This window comes from Rattus norvegicus, chromosome 6 (genome assembly GCF_036323735.1).
Source record: "Rattus norvegicus strain BN/NHsdMcwi chromosome 6, GRCr8, whole genome shotgun sequence".
Taxonomy (NCBI): domain Eukaryota; kingdom Metazoa; phylum Chordata; class Mammalia; order Rodentia; family Muridae; genus Rattus; species Rattus norvegicus.
Window position 1 is genome coordinate 128,630,627 of NC_086024.1, and position 24,528 is coordinate 128,655,154.

At 48.8% G+C, this 24,528-nt stretch overlaps 1 protein-coding gene across 3 annotated transcripts; it reads right to left on the reverse strand.

Annotated features, from left to right (window-relative positions):
* Nucleotides 1-474: 474 nt before the first annotated feature.
* Nucleotides 475-22,499, reverse strand: Serpina1 (serpin family A member 1). 3 transcript variants are annotated; one of them, NM_022519.2, is made up of 6 exons: nt 22,411-22,499; nt 20,811-20,970; nt 4,253-4,884; nt 2,603-2,873; nt 1,582-1,729; nt 475-753 (listed from the first exon to the last, which is right to left on the reverse strand). In NM_022519.2, exons 3-6 carry the CDS (start codon nt 4,878-4,880, stop codon nt 565-567), a joined length of 1,236 nt encoding a protein of 411 aa, NP_071964.2. In that variant the 5' UTR covers nt 4,881-4,884; nt 20,811-20,970; nt 22,411-22,499; the 3' UTR covers nt 475-564. The 3 variants fall into 3 exon arrangements, with proteins under 3 accessions (NP_071964.2, XP_017449521.1, XP_006240518.1); XM_017594032.2 differs by lacking the exons at nt 20,811-20,970; nt 22,411-22,499 and adding an exon at nt 12,386-12,626; XM_006240456.2 differs by lacking the exons at nt 20,811-20,970; nt 22,411-22,499 and adding an exon at nt 10,479-10,617.
* Between the last annotated feature and the right edge of the window lie 2,029 nt (nt 22,500-24,528).

A 24,528-nucleotide genomic window follows, 5' to 3' on the forward strand; every position in this document is an offset into this window, starting at 1 on the left:
GCTGTCCTCAAGAAACTGTAGGTAAGATGGAGGGACCAGCTATGGTGAAGTGAAAAGTTGGAATGGGAGAGGATGTGGCCCTGCCTCGATGGAATATGGGGAAAGCGAAGTTAACAGCTGGCTCCTGAACTGTCAGCTCTGGGAGCCCGTGAGGGTCACCATGTGCTGTGGCCTCACTGGGCATGGGGCAGAAGACAGAGGAGGAGAAGTCACTAGAGAACATAGGCACTTGCTGGACCCTGGGTCTTTGAGCATGAGCCACATGGTCCCCTCCATTTTCCAGAGGTGACAGATGTTTTTTAAAGCACATGGTTTCAGGACCAGTCTATGGTCTCAGCCACAGTCCTCTGCCCACAACCTATTTGTATGGATGGAAGATCAAGACAGACTGTGATCTCAAGCCCACAACAAACTCAGAGCTACACACACACACACACACGCACGCACGCACACAAACCCCACAGAGTCGAGGACTTGCAGAAGCATCAGGCCAGGCCAGCCTGAGTTTAATATTATTAGGAAGGGGACCCGATCCAGAAGGGATGTGACTTCTGAGGACAGTGATTAACGTGTGGGATCTATCACTTTTCCCACAAAGAGGGGGCTCTGAGTTTCTGATTCAACTATCATGAAAATGAAAGGGTGGTCGAACTTCACTTGAGGGGGCAGAGACATGGGGACGGCCTCCACCACAGTGGCTCCTGCAGCCTCTGTTCCCCTCTCATCTAAGGTCAGCACAGCCTTATGCACAGCCTGTGGAGAGAGAAGCAGAGGCCAGTTGAAGGTAGGGTGATTGCCATTCCTGGCTGGAGCTAGATCTCACATGGGACTCACCTAGGGAGGACTTCACTAGGGCATGTGTCTCCCTCCACCTCTTCCTGCTCGTCCCCCAGCCCCCTCTCATGGTGATCACCTAAGAACTCTCCTCCTCTCCCTCTCTTTGCCTGCCTTGGTCCCACTCCCTTCCGTTCTCCCTTCCCGATTCCATCTCTCATGGCCTCAGATGCAAGCTGTAGCTTCACGGAGAGGAACTTCATGTCCTCTACATGAGAGTCCCTGTCCGGTGTGTAGCTGTGAGCACATTGTGACAAGGGCTTTGAAGATGACCTTTGATGTCCAGACTTTTAAGACCATTCTGCCCATTCTGAACGGCCTTTAATTTCTCTGAACCAGTGGCCTGTTTGGTTGAACTCATAATCTCAAATGGTTATTTCACTGATAGTTCTAAATATCAGGGATGGATATTCAAGAGCACTCTCTTAGGTCACCAGGCCTCAGAATATATATAACATATATAAACTAAGTATAATAATTAAATTCTCCAGATGATGATGAAACCAAGGATTGGGCAGCACTTCAAGGAAGGGCCCATAATTCTATCTGCATAAGAAGACCCTCCAAGCTAATATTTGACTACACCCTGTCCAAGTGAATCCTGGCAGTCCTTAGAAAAACCTCAGCTTAGACTCTGCCTACATCCCTTTCCTCTTCCCCCAGCCTTGCACTGAGCTACCCACACACCCTGTGCTGCTCTACAGACACCCAGGGCATCAGGACATCACCATGGCTAGGTAACATCACCTGGCTAAGCTTCAGGGGGGCATCCTCTGTGATTCCAGAGAGATCAGCATCATTGTTGAAGACCCGGGTGATGCCCAGTGAGCTCAGGAGTGTCTTCAAGTTATAGGTTCCAGAGATGGACAGTTTGGGGAAGTAGAGAATGGCTGACCTGGTGGGGAGGTAAGAGTTACAGGAGTTTCATGGAACTTCTGGGTTCTGCTGAGATCCACCTAGTTGTGGAATTGTTTCTGGCTGGGTCTCACGTGGGACATGCTACTACCCCCAGCAGGACAGGAAAGCATCTTCATGTGCTTCCCCTCTACATGGTCCTCTTCTAGCCGAAGAGGAGTTGAAATCTATGAGATTTCAAAGTTCAAGCTCCTGGAAGCCCCTGAAATGCCCCCCCCAGAAGTCCTTCCGGCAGATTCAGAGTGTATACACAGGACCATGCTTCACTATCCCCTCATGTGTTTGGTCAGTCCCTCCTCTCAAGCAAGGGTTACCCCTTGGATCTGATTCTCAGGGGGGATAGGGTCAATGCAGCTGAGTGACATTCCCCTCATCTTCACAGGACTGAAGGCTAAGCTCCCAGTTTCCACAGGCAGTGAGAAGGGCCCAATGGGGTCTTACTGGCCCTCGGAATCTGTTACCCATTTTGGTTTGAGCCTTATCTGCTTCTCTGCATTTTTATGGGCATTGGACCTAAGCGGAGGTCTGGCTGGGAAGCAGGGACACAGCTTCTTCCCACATCATCCTTGCCAGGACTTCCTTTTAGCTTGTGGTTTCTCACAGGCAGCAGAGCCTGGACTCAGAGTGCACAGGTCCTCTGACCTATTGAGTATGCTCTAGGACCACTGCGTCCTGAAGACCTATCAGCCCCACTGAGGACTGACAGGAATAGAGCCTTGCCCTGCAAGCTTGCCCAGAGATCTCTATTTCTAGTCTACACGCTTCACTGTGACCTCGGGTTAGAGTCCACCCCCCCTGCAAGCACTTTCTGTTCTTTGGGACAGTCAGAGAAGGTCTCTGTCTGGGGAGTCACCTTGTTTGCCTGTTTAGCAGGAACCGGGAAATGAGATCCTTGGTGAGAGTTTGCTCCAGATGCTGCATCTTGCCATCATCGGGCAGGAGGAAGATGGCAGTGGCGTTGCCCAGGTAATCCATCATCAGCACCCAGCTGGACAGTGTGCTGCAATAGTGCATGTCAAACATGCCCAGGCGGTTCATCATGGGCACCTTCACCGTGGTGGACTTGTCTACGTGGAAGTCAGCATCCCTAGTGTGCTCAGGATTGAATGGCCTCTTCCACTTGCCTGCACAGGGGCGGGGGGGGGGGTGAGAGGAAACCTTAACCAGTGAGGTGGAGCCACAGGCCCTTGGCTTTTCATGTGCATGGGAGGGGGGTCACTACTAGCCTTCTAGGCTGCCCAAGAACCTTGGTGAGGGTAACTCAGGACTATGGGAGGACTCAGACTGCAGATTACAGAAGCTGAGAACTACTCATCCCCCTTGTGCCTAGAAAATATCTTCCATAGTTGTTACATACTTAGAAAAAGGTGAGTTGGGGTTATTAATGGAACGCTTGACAGTTCTATTTGCTAACTTCTTATCAGGAAGCACCTTAAGTCCCTTTCTACACCTAAGGGTTCAGTGCAGACACCTATCTGCTATATAAAACCACCATCATCAAGATTACTGTAGTGGGCAGGGGGACTCCTCAGGGAACCACCACTAAGAACCCATCAGAATGGGTTAGAGTCTCAGAGACACATCAACAAGGCCGCTAGAGTGGGAGAGGCTCTCAGGGACCTGTCACCAAGGTCATTAGAGTGGACACGGGTCTCAGGGACCTAGAATCAAGGCTGTCAGCAAGAGATCATCAGGAACCCTAATCCCACCTTCCTTTTGGATAGGAAGAGGTAAAGGGGTTGGGGAGGAATTGACACATGCCCTTGTCAGAGAAGTGCTGGGACTTGATCCATGCTAGCTTGATATTCTGCTCCACAGAACTCTGCTGGGAGTCAGGGAGTCATGAAGGCCAGAGCAGCTCCTGGTTTTGACTCCAAGACCTCACTCAGGTGATTTCTCTGGGGAGTCTTAACCTAAGTACTGCCAGGCTGGAGGCCACGCTTGGGATGATAGTTGATCGGGTGCTTATGTCCTGCACACTGGGTAACCTCACTAATTCTTTCATGCCCACACAGCAGTCAGCTAGCTTTGTTCTATGTAATATGGACAGCCACACCCCAAGCAGGTAAAATGTCTTGTCCAGTATCAAGACTAATAGACAGTAGTGGCCAGATTTAAGCCCATGTTTCCAGAGCTCATAATGGTATGCAACAGAAGGGTCGATCGAGTACGCTCCCTGCAACAGTATTCTCTTCAGACCATCACAACCAGGATGGTTGGTTCTGAAGCTGGGGAAGGTTTGCAAGTTCTATGACTCTCCTTTGTAGGGGAGCACTAGGACAAAAACGGCTCTGATCAATCCTTCAAACAAGTCAGGGGATTTGATTGAAGCCAATCTCTAAACTTAATTGGTGATTTGAAAGATGCCAGAGTTTACCCATCAGAGAGTAGGGAACGTGATAGGACAGTTCCATGGCCTGGAATGAGAGCTCAGAAACTGGTCCCTGAGACTATGTATGGGTGTCTCCATGGACACCAGCTCAAGCTGGCTATCCCATCTTACCTTTAAAGAAAATGTAATTCACCAGGGCAAAAACCGTGTCTTCGTCCAGCTGTTTCATCAAATCAACTATCTTTCCTTGGGTTCCCTTCTCTACATAATCATTAATTACTTTCTTAGCCTCTTCTGAGTCGGCAAAGTTGACAGAGAAGGCTTCTGAGTGGTAATTGTTCTTGACCTCTTCCAGAAACTTCTCCACCAGCTTCAGATTCTTGTTGACAAAGAGGCCATTGCCTGTGTTCAGCTGCAGCTCACTGTCTGGCCTGTTGAGAGTTTGGAGGAGGTGATGGAAGGCCTTGTGGATGTCAGCCTCAGGTATCTGTGTGAGGTTGAACTCCAGGCCCTCTAGAATCTGTTTGCGAGTGTCACCCTTGCTCCCCAGGGAGAGCATGGCGAAGGCTGTGGTGATGCTCATAGGGGAGAAGAAGATGTTGGATGTATTGGATTGATGGACCAGCTCCCGGTATAGGCTGAAGGCAAAGTCTGCCAGGTTTGAAGAAATCTTACGGTAGGTTGGACTCTGGTCCTGCTGGGAGGTATCGGTTTCCTGGGCATCCTCAGCCAGGAAGCTGGGGGCCAGGCAACACAGGCCTGCCAGAAGCAGGAGCCCCCGTGAGATGGAGGGTGCCATTTTCCTGCAAGACACAGAAAGAGATGCAAGGTCAGGGCTGTGGCAACTCCCATCTCCTACTATTTGACACAATATAGAAGTAACCATGCTCTGGGAACAGGCCCCATGCCCAGCACTGTTCTGAACTGCTATCTTTGAGGGGAAAAAAGGTATCAAAAAATGGAGACAGTTTTGTGGATAAAGCACTTGTTAGGAAGTGTGAGGATAGGAGTTTAGCTGTAATACAGACATAGTAGCTATTTGCAATCCCAGCCCAAGGGGTGGAGGTGGAGTATCCATGAGGAAAGCTGGTTGTCTTTGCTAGCCAGAACCTCAGAGAAGCTTTGTGAGAAGTTCAATGAGGTGGACAGTGGTTGAGGAAAACACCCAACATCAACTTGAGGCCTCTATACACACATGCACGTGTGTTTCCACATGCATGTGTGAAAGCAAAGTAAGATCAGATAGGATGCTCTCCATCTGCCCAATGCTGTCCTTAGTACTTACATGTGTGACCTCCTACGGTCCTGCAGGGAAGCTATTACTGCCCTTCAGTTTGCTGGGAAGGGAGATGTTGAGATATACATTCGAAGTTAGTGAGTGGCCACACAGCAGATCTATATTGCACTTATAGGTGGTCCCATTCCTCACCAGTATTCTCAACAGTTCCATTTCCACCAAAGCAGTGTTCAGATGATCTTGAGGCACAGGTCTCTGCCCCATTTTGTAAGGAAGAAGCCAAGGTACAGGGTAAGAAGTGGCCTTGTCAGTAATTACAAGAGGAACACTGTGGTCCAGACTAACAATCATTTGAAGCTGGAAAAAATGATGGGAACTCTCAAGAATCCACGTGGGGACCTCTGGTCCCCAGGGAGAACATATTGATGTTGTGGTGATCCTTACAGAAGAGGAGATGAATGTCGGTAGCCTGGGTACACAGAGAAGCCTAAGGTTGTGAAGAAATAACCAGGAGGGCTGCAGAGATGGCTTAGGAGGTAGGAACACTTGGTGCTCTAGAAGAGGATGTGCAGTTGATTCCAGGACTTCCAGTGGCAAGCTACAACCATCTGGAACTAGTTTCAGGGCATCTGGAGCCTTCCTCTGGCCTCCTCATGCACACAGGCACCCATTCTCCCCCCACAAATGCATAGAGAAGGAGGAGGAGAAGGAGGAGAAGGAGGAATGCAGGGGCTGTCCACACTCAGTCTCCACAAGGAACCTCAGTTCCTAGTGGCTTACCCTGAAAGAGGGACTGTGTGTGCTCTGCTCTGTAACCCTAAACCCAGACTGGGCTGGCCTCATCTCTGGCAGCCTATCTGCCACCTTGCCACTACTCCTATCTCAGTGCTGGAAGAGCAGAAATTAATGCCTCTGCTCTAACATGGGATATGTGTGTGGTGGAGTGATCTATCCATGACCGCCTCAAGTTCTAACCCAGGCTCTGTCACTCTCTGGCTGCGTGAGCCAGGAGAAATCATTTGATCCTTGTTTTGCCTTTCCTACAAGGTGAGACCAGGAGAACTCAGGGCACTAAGTCTCTGCATCAGACCTTCCATGGACAAGCTCTCAAAGGGCAGTCTTGGGGACGGAAGGGTGGCAGATGATGCAAACTCAAATGCTGGAAAGAGGAGCAGGGGAGGGCAATGTGTTATATGGCTGACGTGAGGCAAGGCTTGGATTGCACCAGAGAGGGCAAACTCTGCCTGGAGATGGCCAAAGTCAAGATCACACCCCCAGCCCCAGCCTCTCCAGCTCTACGGAAGTCTCTCTACTCTAACGTGCCCGCAAGCTACTAGTCTACAAGCTCATGCTCTCTTCATAGTTGAGGCCGCATGTATGATGACTGTTCAGGCCACCATACCACATAGTTAGCTATTAATTCAATAATGACAACACCATCCTTTTTATTTTATTCTTTTGATATAATCTCATGGGTCCCAGGCTAGCCTTAAACTCACTACCTAGCTGAGGATGGCCTTGAACACCTGACTTCTACTTCTACTTCTACTGCTAGAGTGCTGGGGTGACGGGTGTGTAGCACCATGACCTCTTTATGTAGCTCTGGGCTTCATGTGTGCTATGTTAACTCTCTACCAAGAGAGTCACACTCCCTAGACCCATAGCTAGAATTATCATCTTACTATAACGGAACCCTCAAGTTTGGGATCTGAAAACCCGAAGGGGGAAAGTTGAAGACGAGAAATATTGAATTTTGCCTGCCCTTGGCCTGCCAAAAGTATCTTTCCAACACCAGAGCACAATGAAGAACAGATGTGTCTCTAGCTGCACTTTCTGCCCTTTGGTGTAAATAATTTGGAGAGCTGAACACAGGTTGCGTAGTACACGTCGATGTTTTCTCAAACAAGTTGGTGTGTTAGAGTTGGCGATGACACTGAGTTTAGTTCTGTATATTTCCATTCCTGATGTTTTTGTTCCTTCTTGTTTGGATTTTGGCGAGCCCTGTGGAAATTCCCCACCTCCATCAAGAGGCTGGGCCTTCACAGGGTGGCGAGAAAACATACCAAGTGACCTCAGGCCAGAGGCTGACAATTCAAATCCTGATGTGACTGTCACTATTCACTAGGCACCCAACAGCATTTGGGAAACACAGCCCAGGCTGTGCAGCCTAGGTTATATGGAGTTCGTCTGGGGAGAGCTAAGAGGAAGATATGCCCTGTGCATGTTTGTGCAGGTGCTGGCACACGTATGTACATACGTGTAGAGGCCAGAGGTCTTCCTCAGGTGTTGTTCCTTAGGTGCCATCCAACTTCTTTTATAAAACAGTGTCTCATTGGCACTGAGGCTGACAATTCAGCTAGGCTAGCTGGTCAGCAAGGCAGAGATCTGCCTGCGTCCATCTCCCCAGGGCTGGGATTGATTGTAAAAGCATGCGTCCGTACATGGCTTGTTACTTGGATTCTAAAGAGCAAACACTGGTCCTCATACTTGTGTGGTAAGCATTGTACTGATTGAACTATTTCCTCATCCCAGACATTGGACTCAGTTCCAAGGACCTCTGTTTAGTGGGAGTGAGATGGCGCATTCTGTTTGGGAGCTGCTGAGCTTCAAGAAGGGAAGGCCAGCATGCGGAAGGAGAGAGGCCCTGCAAGGGTGATCACACTCTCTCACATCTTTTCCTTTCCTTACTACCTTTCTGATTTCCTCCTTTGATGGTGAAGGGTCTGAAGCCTGGAGAGACACCCTCCCACTATCCCCGACTGACACAATATGCATGGGTTTTAGACTTGAATGTCAGGACTGGGCCAAATAGTTGAAAAGAAACAACTTAAGTGGGGAGAGGTTTGTTTTGGTCGTGGTTTGAGGGGGATTATGGTACTTCATGGTGGAAAGGCATGTTGGTGGCAGCAGCTCAAAGTGGCTGCTGGCTCTCACCTCAGAGGGTGAGGAACCAGGGTAGGGAAGGCCAGAGCTCAGCTCTCTGTCTCTGTTTCATCTTGTCTGGGACTCTCACCCATGGGATGGAGCACCCACGTTTGGGGCAGGTTTACAATCTCAGGTAATCTAGTTTGGAAAAGGTCTTTAGTGTTTGGCTACTGCCTTAGGCATTTCTTAATCTGGTCACTTCCGTAATGGATGTGAACTGTCACAGGCAGTGACTCTGGCCTCAAGTGTTCAGTCAGATATATTTTTGCATTCCATCCTGTTCCTTCAAACCTCAGGGTCCTGAGCACTGCTTTCTCCCTGCTGACCCCCTATGACCTCCCGGTCCCTGAGCCAGGGAAGACAGATAACAGGAGAGGAAGAAGAAGCTTAAGAACTTGTAGTGTAGGGACAGAAGCCTAAAAGCTGAATACCACACATGATGTCATTCTGACTTCAGAGGCTGATGGATGTGGCCTCTGGGAGGCAAGAGAGAGGCGATGCCTCCCCTTGCTTCATTCTGTACCATTCCAGCTAGGAGCATAAAATGAGCAGTCCACCTAGAGTAACCCAAGCAGACCTAGAGAATCAACTGTAGCAGGCCACAGTCTGTGGGAGCCCAGCTCTGCCACTTACTGCCAGTGACCTGGGGCAAATGACCTCATCTCTCTAAGCCTCCTGTTTGCACAGAGGAGTCTTCTAAAGAGTGGGTGAGGCAGGAACAAAGTCACGATTAAATAGCACAGACAGAAGGACTCCCACTAGGCAATGCCAGCCCTGGGTCAGGTGCAGGTCCCATCACCCCCACATGCACCACCTGTTAGCAGACATACACTATGCAAACAGAAGTATTAACTGCAGTCCTTTTGGACATGCTCACAAAAGGTGTTTTATACCCAACTCATCTAACTTTCCCTTAACATCAGTTCCATTTTATGTGGAGAAAAACTGAGGTCCAGACAGGCTAAGCCACATTCTCAACCCCACAGAACCAACTGGGAAGAGAGCTGGTGTTCAATTCCACACTGTTTAGTCCTAGGTTTGAGCCCTTTCCTATGTGCAAAACTGAATCGAGAAGACTTGAAACAGATGTCAGAGGACTGCTTGGCTAAATGACAAAGTCATTGGTGCTAAAATGACAGGTTCAAGGCCCGATTGCTTCTCTCTGTGTGACTTTATACAACTTACTTTTAGAACATCAGTTACCTGAGGAAGATTAAGTGATTGGTTCAGAGAACCAGTGTTCAAAGGTGTGTGCAGAGCTCCCAGAAACACCCCTTTATTAGCCTACTCTGGCTTTTTCAGCGGTACCCTGGGAATCTGGCCACCTCACTCTTGCTTACATTACAAAACATCATGATGATAAACCAAATCCCTCCAACTCTTTATAGAGCAAGGCTGTCTGGGGGAGGGGGAAGCTCTTCTGCCTAATAGAGCAGAGAGGTTAGCAGCTATTCAAGGCTACAGACCAGAGGGGAAGATGTCTTAGTCAGTGAGGTCAGGAGCCTGGAGTCTGAAGCAGCTGCCTCAGTTTGAATGGTAGGCTATTACCCTCTCAGTTCCCCATTTCCTTATCTGTAAAATGGGGATAACACAGTAGCCTCCTCCATGAGGGGGTGCTATGGAGCTGAAATGAGTTATGTGAGTGCTTTGCTTAGATATGGGACACCTTAGCATGCTCACTCAGGAAGTTGGCTCGAGCCACCAAAGCAGTGTCACACACACATACAACACACATGCATACACGCACACATGCACACATGGAGATCTCAAAGGCTACTATGCTTGGGACAGCCACCCTGACCCACAGGCTGAGGCCCCAGTATATGCATCTTGAGCATATATAGGCTGGAGAGGCCACCTTGAGAGCCACAGATCCCACTGTCCTTCTAGTCTTACCTTGCTTATCCACAATGCAGTGGGGAGGGGCTTGAAAAGGCCACACAGGAAAGGATAGAGAAGGGCAGGCACTGTATACATGGAAAGGCTGTGGCTGCACCTTGGCCCCTCCACATTTTTGTCTCCTCTCACCGGAAGATACTAGCTATCTACTGAGCAGCATGGTTCAAGGGGGACTCCAGGGACTGATGCTCCCATGGCAACGGGAGGCCCAGGTTCCTGGGGTGCGATTAACTTTATCTTCCTTGTATTGCCCTGGTCCCAGATCTGCTGCCTGCTTGGGAGGTGCAGGGACTCCAGGGACCCCTCCAATATTTCCCAAGGGAAAAATATACTCACAACTTGTTGTCCCAGAGCTGGGGTGGTGACCAAGGCTGAGGAGAAAGAGCCCTGTTCTAGTCTGTATTTAAAGAGTGGGTGTCAAGGGGGATCTGGGGGAGTTTGCTAGTGAATATTAACCAATGTCACCACAGTTACCGGTGGAGCAAACAGAGAGGGGCTAAGTCCATCGATTGTGCACTGAGGTACCGCCCACACTGTTCAGGACAGAGCTCTGCTCTCTCTTTTCCTAAATCAAAGGAGTCCTAAGCAAAGCAGGTAGAACATCCATCCCTCATAAACACAGCCTCCAGTGTCCAAGGTGCATCTGGTATCCTTAGTCACACAGACTCCGGGAAGGCACCCCGTGACTGGTCCTGCACTCTCCTGGGGGAATGCTTGGGTTGCTCCCATGCAAGTAAAATCAATATTTACTGAACCTTCTGCTTCCAGATGCATGGGGCTGGAAATTCACTGCCTCCGCCAGGGGCTCAAAGTAGGTTATGTGCCCACCTGACAAATGGAGAAACGGGCCCAGAGCAGAGAGATTGCTCCTTCCAAGTGTAGATATGAATTCCTTGGTTCCTTTGCAGGAAAATGAGACTGACAGAACTTTCTTGACAGGGTGGAGCACAGTGCCCAGGGGACAGTCTAGGGGGCAGAGAATGGCTCTGTAAGGAAGAGCTGTGCTGCCCCTAGACAGGTTAATTTACTTCTCTGAATCATAGACATTTCCAGAATGGCAGACTGGATGCCAGCATGGCTACCAAGGATATATGAAGCTTGAGGAAAGAGTGCATATAGTAAGCCCCTTGTCTCAGTCTAAGAAGTCCTTTCCAGCCTTCCCATCCCCTACCTTCCCCTACTTGGAACCGTGCCTATTTCCAAGGAGCTAGGACAGGACTTTCCTTAGGGATGGGGAGACTATGAAGGAGCAGTCTCTCTGCTCTGGGCCAAGGAGAGGATGGTCGTAGCTCTTGAAGGCCTGTCTGGTTTGGAGGAGGTCGGGGTTGAGGCCCATGGGCTCTGTATTCTGATCCTTTCCAAAATTTTGATCACATCCCATCAGCCCTGTGATGGGCAAGGGTGGTGAGTTCACCACCCTTCTGCTGCCCCCTTACCCCCATGGCCCCAGCTCGCCTGGCTCTTGGCCAGGTACAGCAGGATTTAGGTAGATAAATGAGGGTCAGGTGTCTACCTTCTGCCAGTCACTAACTCCCCTGTGATCCACCTTAGGACTCAGCCAAATGGATGTTCCACAGGATTCTACAGTGCCTGAGTTCAGACCTCAACCCATCAGACAAATCTTTTCACCTCCTGTGCCTCAGTTTACCCATCTCTAAGATGGGAACTACGACAGCACAAAGCTGCTACAAGAACTATATAGAGTAGTTCAAGGGAAACTTGGAGCCCAGTGCTCAAGGTATCCAGACAGCTATTTGGGATGATATCCTTGTCAGTGGGTCTCCTTGGTGTCACTGGGTGGGGGTGGAGGTATAGGGTGGGTTGCATTCTATGGGTTTCCCCTCCAGGCATTATGTCATTCAATATCCCCTGTATATCTGGGGAACCAGTGGAGGTATACCTCCCTCACAGAAAACAGCTCTGCTCTCTCTCCCACATCCCTTGTTCCCTTTCCCCAGCACCTGCCTTTCTTCTGGACCCTTGTGCATGGGGATATCTATCTCCAGAGTTTGGAGAACCAGACTGTGGTTGTGGTGCAATGCCGTCTGCACACCCAGAGCATGTCTTCCTGTCTCTAAGCCTGTTTTCCCCATCTGTACGAAGGCCATTCTTGTGACCCAGCTGCCCCTCACAGCTGTGCCCTTGGTGGACTACACCAGGTGCAGGTCTCTACTGTACCCCCAAACACTTCCCCCTCAGGCAGGCAGCAGCCTGCAGGCAAGTGGGATGTCCCAGCACTCTACCTGAGAATCCTGACTGGACTCGGGGCAGCCACGCCTCCTGCACCTCTGGTGACTGCTGTTTCCCACTCTTCCTCAGGATCAGGTTCTTGGCTCCCAAGGGTGTCAGGGAGCCAGTGCACTAAGTGTTTCCAGTGTCTGTCTGCCAGGGAGAAGAGCAGCCTTGGGTGGCAGCACTGGATCTGGGAAGGGCAAGAGCTGGGGCAGGAAGGAGCCTCGCCCTGTGCCAGGAGCACATTAGACTAGCCCTTCCTGGCCCAAGCAATACTGGGTGCCACCTACTGCACTGGCTGTGTCCATGCAGCATGACCCAGCATGGGCTCATCCACACTGGCTTGTAAAAGAACTGGTCCCCTCTATAAGAGGAACCGAGGCCCCAGCTTAAGGATTTCACTCCCCTGACATAGGAGGCCAGGCCTGTATTTCTCTAGGTTTCCTGGGACTGCAGCAGCAAGAGGGCTGCGCCACTCTTCTGTCCCCAGCCAATCCCCCCAGCTTGCAGCAGGGGTGTGCATGTGTGTGTGTGTACACATGTCCATGCTGTATGTGAGCATGCATGCGCGTGCATGTGTGTGTGCACGTGTGTGCACGTGTGTGCAGGTATGCATGTGTGCACGTGTTTGTGCTGTGTGTATGTGGACATATGCTTGTGTGTGCATGTGTCCATGCTGTGTGTATGTTCATGTAAGTGTGTATGCACATTCTGTGCTGTCTGTGAGCATGCGTGCGTGCGTGCGTGCGTGCGTGTGTGTGTGTGCATGTGTGCATGTGCTGCACAGTGTGGGTGTATGGTCACATCCTAAGTGCATCGAGAAGAACAGGCGGTGGTCCAGGCCATCTGAAAAAGAAATGAAGAAGGCTACGAATGGAAGTCTTTGACGTTGGGGCTTCAGGTGGAGAACCTACCGATTTTGGTCAGAAACCCTAGACCCAGTGCCCCAGGACCAATATAGAAAGGAGAGTAAATGCCTGGGGTGGGAAGACCCAGGCTACGGAAAGTCTTGTTCACTGGTTAGTTTTAGAACTGTCTATGGCTACATCGAGGCTGATTTGGGGGTAAAAGGCTCTCACGATGATGCTAGGGAAACCCACCCTACACATGGTTCTGCCTAGATGTGTGGGGTGTGAGTATGTAAGGCTGACAATGGCTGAGCAATGAGCTTATCTGCAGCAGAGAGAGGAGGGGAGGGTTGGGCTGGGGAAGGCAGGTGAGTTGTGTCAAAGATGTAAAGGAAAGTGCTGGCAGACTTGGGAGTAGCATTCTGACAGGAGCATGACTTCTCTCCTTCCATATCCCCCCACCCCCACTCTCACACATACTTACAGAGAGAGACAAATACACACATGTCCACAGAGACACACAGAGACAAAGACACACACACTGACAGCCCCCCCCCCACTAGTCTGCTACAGAGCACTGGGCTCTGGCCTTGCCTCTACCATCCTTTTTGACAGACGAATCCACTTATGTTCCTTATGACTCGGTTTCCTCCTCCGTGAAGCACAGCTAAGAATGTCACTTTGGCCTTTGAGCAGGTTGCAGGGTAGGCGGGGTCTTAGCAGAACACCTCCTGAGTGTGGCCCCTAGCTAGGAGGGCAGCCCCCTTTCCCAGGCTCAACTTACATTCAAGCTCCAAATTACCCAGAAGGTCTTGGAGCCAGGCCCAAGGGAGCAGAGGGTGCTCACTTCCCTCCCAGAAGGCTCAGGGCTCAGTGTGCTTACCCAGTTTCTAACGACGTGTGATGGGCAGAGCATTTGAATGACTAACGCCAGGTAGATATGGTCGTGTGGAGGGCTTCTCACATCTCTGAGCCTCAGTGGAGGTGAAGCTTTCCTTCTAGTTGTCTTGACACTTGAACGGGGCAGTGTTAGCCGGCGTTTCACACAGAGGCCACTCTATTGGCAGAGTGTGCGCTGTACCTGACTTAGCAAACTGGGTGGTCCGGGTTTATCTTCTGATGGGGAACGGGAGTCAGCCCAGGCTCTACCTGCACTTGGTCTCTTCCAACTTCTTAATTCCTCGCTTCCCTGTCTCGGTTTTGTCACATGTGGTAGCTTCCTAAGAAAGCATTTTTACTTTTTTTTTTTTTTTTCTGGAACTATCTGTAGGCCACTCACAGCTTCCTGTTTTTATTTCCCATTTTCCTCAAGTAGCAAAATAAAGGTTAGTCTCTGCACCGTAAATAATCGTGCCATTGATCCCAGGAGTAGAGGATGAGACGCTGGGAGTGTCACTTCCTCTTTAAATTGGCGACGCTTGTGACGTTGTGTGTTGGTTGGTTTTTATAGCAATCCTTTCCCTTGCCTCAACTCTGTTCACCTGAAGTTCTGGACCAAGGACTGAAGAGAAGGCTCAGCTGTTAAGAGTACTGGATGTTCCAGAGGGCCGGAGCCCAATTCCCAGCACCCAGGTGTCAGCTCACAACTGTCTGTAACTCCAGAGGATCTCATACCCTCTTTTGGCCTCTGAAGGAAGCAGGCATACAAGCAGTTCAAAACACACAGGCAAAATACCCACTTGCCTAAAAAATATATGTTTTTATGTGGATCATGGTAGAGTTTACAGTTTTTCTTTAATTTTTTTATTAGATATATTTCTTATTTACATTTCAAATGTTATTCCCCTTCCCTGTTTCCTGTCCACAAGCCCCCATTCCCTCCCCTCCCCCTCCTTCATACGGGTATTCCCCCCATACATCCCCTGTACTGCCCCCCATATTCCCCTGCACGGTGGTCCAGCCTTGGCAGGACCAAGGGCTACCCCTTCCACTGGTGCCCCAAAAAGGCTATTCTCTGCTACATATGCAGTTGGAGCCCTGGGTCAGTCCATGCACAGTCTTTCAGTAGTGGTTTAGTCCCTGGAAGCTCTGGTTGGTTGGCGTTGTTTTTATGGGGTTGCAAGCTCCATCAACTCTTTCAATCCTTCCTCTAAATCCCCTCAAGGGTGTCCTGTTCTCAGTTTGGTGGTTTGCTGCTAGCATTGACCTCTGTATTGGACATGCTCTGGATGTGTCTCTCAGGAGAGATCTATATCCAGTCCCTTTCCACATGCATTTTTTAGATTCATCAGTCTTATCTAGTTTTGGTGACTGTATATATATGGGCCACGTGTGGGGCAGGCTCTGAATGGCCGTTCCTTGAATCACTGCTTCCATATCCCCTCCTATGGATATTTTTCCCCCTTTAAGAAGGAGTGGGAGTATACACATTTTTGTCATCCTTCTTCTTGAGCTTCCTGTGGTCTGTGGATTGTATCTTGGGTAATTCGAGCTTTTTGGATAATATCCACTTATCATACGAAGTGTGTTTTTCTGTGATTGGGTTACCTTACTCAGGATGATATTTTCTAGTTCATTCCATTTGCTTATGAATTTCATGAAATCATTGTTTTTAATAGCTGAGTAGTATCTACATTGTGTAGATGTACCACATTTTTTGAATCCATTCCTCTGTTGAAGGGCATCTGAGCTCTTTCTAGCTTCTGGCTATTATAAATAAGGCTGCTATGAACATAGTGGAGCATGTGTCTTTGTTCTATGTTGAAGCATCATTTGGGTATATGCCCAAGAGAGGTATAGCTGGGTCCTCAGGTAGTGGAGTGTCCAATTTTCTGAGGAACCTCCAGACTGATTTCCAGAATGGTTGTACCAGTATGCAACCCCACCAACAATGGAGGAGTGTTCCTCTTTCTCCATATCCTCACCAGCCTCTTCTGTCACCTGGGTTTTTGATCTTAGCCATTCTGACTGCTGTGAGGTGGGATATCAGGGTTGTTTTGATTTGCATTTCCCTGATGACTAAGAAAGTTGGACATTTCTTTAGGTGCTTTTTGGGCCATTCGATAATCCTCAGCTGAGAATGTTTTGTTTAGCTCTGTACCCCATTTTTGATAGGGTTATTTGTCTCTCTGGAGTCTAACTTCTTGAGTTCTTTGTATATTTTGGATATTAGCCCTCTATCAGATGTAGGGTTGGTAAATATCCTTTCCCAATCTGAGTTTACAGTTTTAAAGGGACTAAACCTATTACAGCTTCCTTCTTGGTGGTTGATTTGTCATTTTGCCCAACAGGAAATCTTTAGGTGGGGTGTGTGTGTGTGTGTGTGTGTGTGTGTGTGTGTGTGTGTGTGCGCGCACGCACTCGGGTGTTCAGGGCTGTCTGTCTTGTTTTTGAACACAACTTACATTCTGGATGCTGTGTACTACGGCTATGACACCAGCTCAAGCCCTATGTTCATTTTCTCCAGAGATGGATGGTTTGATGATACCCCTGTGGAGATAAGGTGAACCTCTTGTAGGACAGGGCATGCAGGACTTGCTCTAGAGAGGCCAAGGGACAGCCACTGGGTGTCTGGGGCTTGTTGTGCACCAACACCGGCTTTGCGGGGGTGGCTCAAACAACATAGGCCTCGATTCTTAGAACTTGCCCAACTCAGACCTTGGCTTGAAAAAGTTCCATTGATTGAACTTATTGACTTGCTGGTGTTGACCTTGAACATTTCTGTTTGTTCCATTTCACCAGGTCCCTCCCTGCTGTCATTTTACCACACAGATCCTCAGATGGACTCCAAGATGAGGTATCACTTATTGAATCATGATCACCACTTATGGGGCCCTGTCTGCCAGGCCTTGTCCTGAAAGGTCCCAGGCGGAGGACAATGTTCCTACCTCCTGAGAAACAAAAATCAGAAATGCACTCAAAACGAGGCACAGACGTTGTCACAGGGGCGCTGGATGGGGGAACTTGTCAGAGGTCACAGACTGTGTGTAGAAGCTGGGTTGCTGCTTGTCAAGAATCAAAGACGCCTTTCTAAGAGAAAAGAGAGTTCTCAAGGGAAAGCAGGAAGTCGGGCAAGCTGAGCTGTCATAAGTAAACAGCGCAGGTGCATTTGGCTCGAGCGTCCGGGTGTAGAGGCTTACTGGCCAAACTAGTATTTCTCAAACCTTAGCAAGTATAGTTTAAGAAAATTGACCTTCTGGTAGAGTCAGTTCTGGGTAAGATGCTTTGCCATTCTGCAGCAGGGCAGAACCTGGTGGGGGTGGGTAAGTGAAGGGAATGATGCAATCCACCCCCACCACTATGTCTCTGTTCTCACAGCTCTGCCTGTTCTGACCTCCAGAACATGCTGTGACGGGCTGGCTGGCTGACCATTCTGCTGCCATTTTGGTTTTCTTATGGTACACCTTTCAGGACAAATGGGGAGACAGCTGATAGTACATGCCCACCTACCTCTTTTTCTCCATCTTGTCTGCATCCATAGCCTCTGTCCATATCTGCTATCATCACGGTGACTGACAACTGTAGAGCACGTGGCACAGGACACGTGCCCTTCTGAGTACCGCCTGGATGCTGGCCCTCACAGGTCCATTCTTTTCTGATTTCTACCTTGAAGATGAGGCAGGGAAGATTTACTGGAGTCCAGCACCTAGCCTTAGGTCATCACAAGGCTGGTACGGAACAGGAAAAAAAAAGTGTAACCTGATACATGCCTGAAAAGTGGTGACGTGAGTCACTTGGCTCTCGACTGTAAGCTGATTTAGAGTATCACGAGGCCTTGGTTTTGTGCTAAGCAAAGAATAGGCTCTCTGCATAACTGAGGGAATGAGTTAGAGGGAAGAAATATAGTTTTTCTCTTATTCGGTGGTTAAGATTGGCACCTCTTCTGCTAGAATGAGAACATTTGGGATGTTAGATGTTTGTCTGGGGCACACTCTTGGTTACTCTACAATAGCAGGGGAGGGAGAGCAAGAACTCATTTCACTAAAGGCTTTAATCATTCAACAAAATCTTATATGCCTTGTCCTTTGAGCTGGGAGGGAAGCCAGGAGTGAAGGAGGTAGCAGACAAGATGGCCAAATCTGCTTCCTTATGTGGCCTCTTCTCTGAAAGGGAACAGGCCTTGGTAGGGGAGCACAGGAAAGGCTGAGCTGTGAGGATCGAAGCCACTGCAGGAAGGGGATTGCGATTGCGTCATTGATTGGGTGTCCCTCTCTGCTTAGGACTCCACCCAGCCTGCCTTTCACCTTGACCTCCTGGCCCGTGTGCTGACTAGCATATTCCCAGCAAATCAGCCATCCCATGACTGACTCCTGGCTGACATCATTGGCTAAATCCTCTTAGCCAATTTGTATGCAAAAGCTCTTCTTTCCCAAAGGGCTCTGTAAGAGGAGTTTGTCAGACCGGCATTGTTGGGGAGGCCTTTTAGGATGACCAGCGAACCTCTCTGGGCCTCCTTCATCCCTGCACCTCAAGTGCTGCATGCTGGCTTGCGCCATGCTCTCTCTCCCGCTCTTATATCTGAGTGCTGCATTTTTTGCTGAGGCATTCCTAAAACTCAGAAGGCCGTAAATACTGCATCTACTCTTCAACAGATTTTTACATCTTCAGACAACTACACAGCTGCTCCTCCGAACAGAAAACACAGACACACACACACACACACACACACACACACACACACACACACTGCGGGGGTTGGGGGAGGCATATAACTGGCCCCAAAGAAATGTCAGAACTCAGTTCACTGTGGATAAGTCGGTTAACTCCTTGTGGTTCTGTTGTATTTATATACACATAAGATTGTAGTTAGGTTTTAAGGTTGGTCCTTAAGAATGAGTGACTGGGAGTGACTGGGGTACTTGGGAGTGACTGCTGTAAGGTGGAGGGATACCTATAGTGTGCCTCTCTTTCAACTTCTCTTATAGCTCCTGGGCTTTTGCTTTGAATGTGGAACACAAGAAAGAACAGGATGGGTGTGGTAACACATGCCTGCCATTCCAACACCTAGGAGACAAAGAGAGGAGGGTCACCACAAGACTGAAGCCAGCTTGAACTATATACTGAATTCTTGGACAGCCTGGACTATATACTGAGACCCTGTCTCAAGCATCAACCACCAAAAAGTGAGGAAAAAACCCAGAGAAATTCATAACACAATGTAAATGCACACACGTGTGTGTCCACACACACACACACACACACACACACACACACACACACACACACACACACAAAGCATATGTATAGAAGATTCTAGAAGGAGACAGAGTGGTGATTATCCCAGAATGCAGACTCACCATCGAGGGTGAGAACACTTTGTTCTTTATCTTTTCATGCACTGTTTATGCTTCCACAAGAACAACAAGCCAGTGAAACAATGAAAGGCCTTTATTTCATTTTGACTTATCAAACAGACGCTGCATTGGAATGTGGGGTTGTTTCTTTTGTGATCTTCAGATGGTGTCATTCCATGGTCCTCCTAACTCTTGCCTGGGAACACAGCCTGAGGAAGTAGAACGCTGCCCAGCAGACTCTGCTGGCACTGGACTTAGAGCTCGTGTAGTTGCTTCCTGGTGTGAGAACTTAGGATAATACGCTCATCTTCTGGCAGCTTCTACCAGGAACGTCCCAGAGATGTTCAGCATGGCCTGGGAGTCAGCTTGGCTTGGCTTTTGAAAATCAGTGTGTTAGTCCTCTTCTTGTGGAGAGACCTTGGAGAATGCAGTATTTTATGTCTAAAGTCATGTTTTAGATGCAATGTTAAAGGCAATGCTTAGAAGCTTTGCTTCCCTGTTAAGCATTTGGGTCATTGACCACTTGGAGCAGGACACCTGGGGCAGGACACCTGGGACAGGACACCTGGGACAGGACACCTGGGGCAGGACATCTGGGACAGGACACCTTGGACAGGACACCTGGGGGAAGACACCTGGGGCAGGATATCTTGGACAGGACACCTAGGGCAGGACTCCTGGGGCAGGACATTAATGATATTTTGACTCGTGTCTTTGAGGATTGCAACCCCCCCCACACTCTTAAGATAGTTCTGAAACAGAATCCTGATGTGCTTCTCTAAACCATGAGCCCAGATTATGATGGTTGTCATTGACTGTCAGTTTGATGAGTTCTAGAATCATCTAGTAGTTGAAGCTCTGAGCATGTTTGTGAGGCGTTTCTAAACTGGCTTAATATAGGGGGAAAGACCCATCCTGACTGCTGGCTGCACCAGTCTGTGTGCTGAGGTTCTGGACCTTTACTGTCATGTTGTAAGCCAAAATGAACCCTTTTGGCCTTCGGCTGCCTTTTTCAGCTTTCGGTTACAGGAATGAAAAAAGGCGCCAGGGGAGTAGAGTATAATCCCAGCATTGCCATGAATGCACGAAACAGCAAAGACACAGTTTGCCCATCTTGCTGTACTTGGGGGTGGGGTCCCTAAGAGCCCTGGGATAACAAAGTCTTAATCCCTATAGATTGACAGTCTCCACACATTGCTGTGACTTTTCCCTCTTTTGCTAACCTTGGCATCAGTAAGGCTCTCAGTTTAAGGGCAGCCTGTCCTCTTCAGCGTTTGTCAGCTGTCAGTGCAGGAAGTGGAACTCTCACCTAGGACTTGCCTGACACTTTTCCCCATGGCTGCCAAGAACACTACCTTGGCAATTCAGTTTCCAGGAATGTTTGCCATCTGTTTCCTCTTGTGCCATGGGTGAGCACCACCCTGCAACAGGTTGCCGGGAGACATGGCTGACATCACAGCATTGGTGGTATGGATATCTGGCTTCCAGACTCCCCAAGAAGGAGATGTTTGCCTGCTGAGGAGAGCAGTAGCAGTCATTTCAGTCTCTTCAGTAAGTGATCTCTGAATTTGTAATCTCTGAGATGAGCAATAACACACACACACACACACACATACACACACACAGATGCACTGCACATACAGAGACACACACACAGACATAGGCACAGACACACAGACACACACACACACACACACACACACAGAGAAACAGGCATAGGAGCAGACAGACAGACACAGAAACACACAGACATACACAGACACAGGCACAGGCACAGACACACAGACACAAACTCTATCTCTATCTCTCTCTCATTCCCCATACACACACATGCACAGACATACACACACAAACACACACACATACACACACACACAGATGCACATGCACACACACAGACACACACAGACACAGACATGGGCACAGGCACAGACACAGACACAGACACAGACACAGACACAGATACAGAGATAGACACAGACCCAGGCACAGACAGACAGACACAGGCACAGGCACACAGAGAGACAGACACAGACACAGGCACAGACAGACACAGGCACAGGCACACAGACACAGACACAGGCACAAGCACAGACATAGACACACAGACACAGACATACACAGATATGCAGACACAGGCACAGGCACAGGCACAGGCACAAGTGCAGACACACAGACACATAGACAGTCTCTCTCTCTCTCTCTCTCCCTCTCTCTCTCTCTCTCTCTCCCTCTCTCTCTCTCCTTCTCCCTCTCTCTCACTCACATACACACACATACACAGACACACAGAGATACAGACATACACACACACAGAGGTACATAGACACAGGTACACACATACACACAGACAGACACAGGCTCAGACACACACACACATACATGCACACAGATGCACACAATACATGCACACACATACAAATACACACAAACACACATACACACACCCCCCCACACACACACACTCCATGCTCATGAAATAAGCATTTGGAACTTAAATAATCTGTAAATCATGCCTACTCTGCCTCTGAGGCTGGGGAAAATGGCCAGCACCTCAGTAGGGGCAAAAGGGACATGCGTAATGAAGGGAAAGAACAGTGATAAGACGATAAACTCCTAATGTCTGATTCAGATGTCAACAAGCCTAGCAACTGGCAACCACCAACAAAGAAATGCCTGGTTCTTGGAGCCAACCAGCCTTGGACTTGTCATCCTCGTAGGCCAAGGAACACATGTAGGCCAAGTTGAGCAATGTTCACAGGAAAAGGTCACTTTAAATGACTGTCTGGTTTGTCCACTGCAGAGATGATAAACTGACCTCTTCAAAGAAACTATCGACATTCATACCAGGGCACCAGCATCTCTCTGATGGTACTCTGGAAGCTAGATGTCAGTCTGGGTAGAACTTCTAGAAGAAAGAATGGCTGAGGGGTGTAGGAGACATGTTACACTTACCAGTGTCTGGTTTCCCGTTCTTTGGGGGCTCATGGGAAGCATTACTTCCTAGCCAGGCTGGTGGTGCGTCTATATTTTGTCTGGAGCCATTCAGAAGAGACACTCTCTGCCTCGTCTGGACTGAAGAGCTGGGGGCCCTGAATAAATCTCTGGCCTTTTTTACCTCACAATGCTCCACTTGGGCGGTCTTGTGCTGTGTTATGAAAGGAGCAAATACCTCATCCATGATGTCTGGCAGGACAGGTGTCTCTCAGGTGTCCTATCCCACTGCCAGTTTGCATGAGACGTTTTATGATGAAGCCCCTAGAAGCATGGGGCTGTGACTGAATAGAACGTAATTAACCAGGATAAAGGCAGAAAGATATTGACATTTTGCTGAAACCTGAAACCTTGTGCTAGAGCTACAGAATATCCCTGATCCTAAATATACCATTTAGCTAAAATAAAACACCTCTTATTTGCCTAATTAAGGTTTTAATTTTGCTGGGTTTTTAGCACATCAACATTAGGAATTAACCAAGCTTAATTTGGGCTTGGTTGTGCTCTTGTGGTAAAAGGAGAAAGGTGCCTGTTCGTTGAGTCTGATGACGGGTCCTTGGGTAAAAATGGAAGCATGACCACAGAAGTGCCCGTCTGTAGGGAAGTTCTGGGAACATCAGAGGGGGAGGGGCAGGGGCTAGAAAGGGCTACTTGTGTGACTATGGAAATTATAGGCGACCGGAGTTGAGGAAGGAGCTGTGTTGTAACAGTGAGCAGTAGAGAAGTCCTCAGGGAGAGTAAGCAAATAACACACGTGTTAAGGTCTGCCAAGGGGGAAATTGAGGAAAAGCTGAGGTAGAATGTCTGGAAGTGTGTGAGAAAACAAGTCCAGGCAGGATGGTTAGGGAAATGATTCCTGAGGGAGTGAGCCAAGGTTCACCATGGAAGGGAAAACATGCCAGGCAGAGGGGTGACATCATAAAGGCCCTTAGGCAGGGAAGGGCTCTCCTAGGAACTACAGGGAGATTCTTGTAACTAGGAAAAAAAAACATTCGGGAAAATATTAGGAGATTTTGATGGATAGAATAAAGTCAAAATACCACTACTTACTGTGGATCACGAGTGTTGTATGGACTCCTTAGACTTAAAAGAAAACCTAAAAAGAACACAGTCTTATGCACTGGTGAGGTGGCAGAGTGTGACAAGCTTACCTCGGAGCTGATGTCATGCCTGCACCCCAACGCCACCGCCAAGGCCATCCTTAGTGATGGCAGACCCTGAATTCAGGGAGATTTTACCTTCTGCCCACAGTGGGCATCTGATGGGTACTGAGAATTGAGTGCAGGCCTGTGAGATTTTAGAAGAAACACACAGACTCGGGTCACTCATGTTTTAAGGAAATGAATGGCAAAGATCTCACTGGGTTCACAGACTATGTAACCCAACCACTGAGTAGAAGCACAAGCTACCCCCTATGGTGGACAGGAAGGCCAGGATGTTCCTTCAAGAGAACAAAGGTTTTCGAATGCATCAAGTGAGGCTCAGCAGGGGGCAAACACTGACAGAGTCCAGGAGGGTCCGATAGGCATCTAAGGAAATGTTCCTGTTAATCTCAAGGATTCGACCTCCACATACAGCTGGCTGTGTTAGCCATGACCTGTGTCACCAAGACCCACTGCTGTCTCCTCTCACGTCCTCTCTTATTCATTATTGTATCTACAAATTACGATGAAAAACTTTAAGAAGGTTAGTTGAGCCCATGCCTCTATTTTAAAAATCAACCCATTTGCTATTATTGCAATTCCTATAGCTCTTATATAAGAAGATGGTGATGTCTCTAAATCCAGTTCTACGAGATCTACCATTTGATTTAACTGTCTGCCTGGCTTTGACTTTAAGCCATGTCTGTCCTGTGGCTGTCCAGGGTGATTCTTGAGCCATCATGGAGGTGCTGTGTTTATCAGATGGTGACTCAAGCGAGAACTAGTGGGGCCTTGTCTTGTGTTCCTCCCCGACACCCCAGGGTATTTTTATAATGCCCATACCGAGTATGCGGTTTCAAAAGGATAAAGATTCACTCTCTGGAACATGAGAAGACAAAGAGTAAAGTTCCTAGGCAGTAGGACTGGCCAGAAAGCC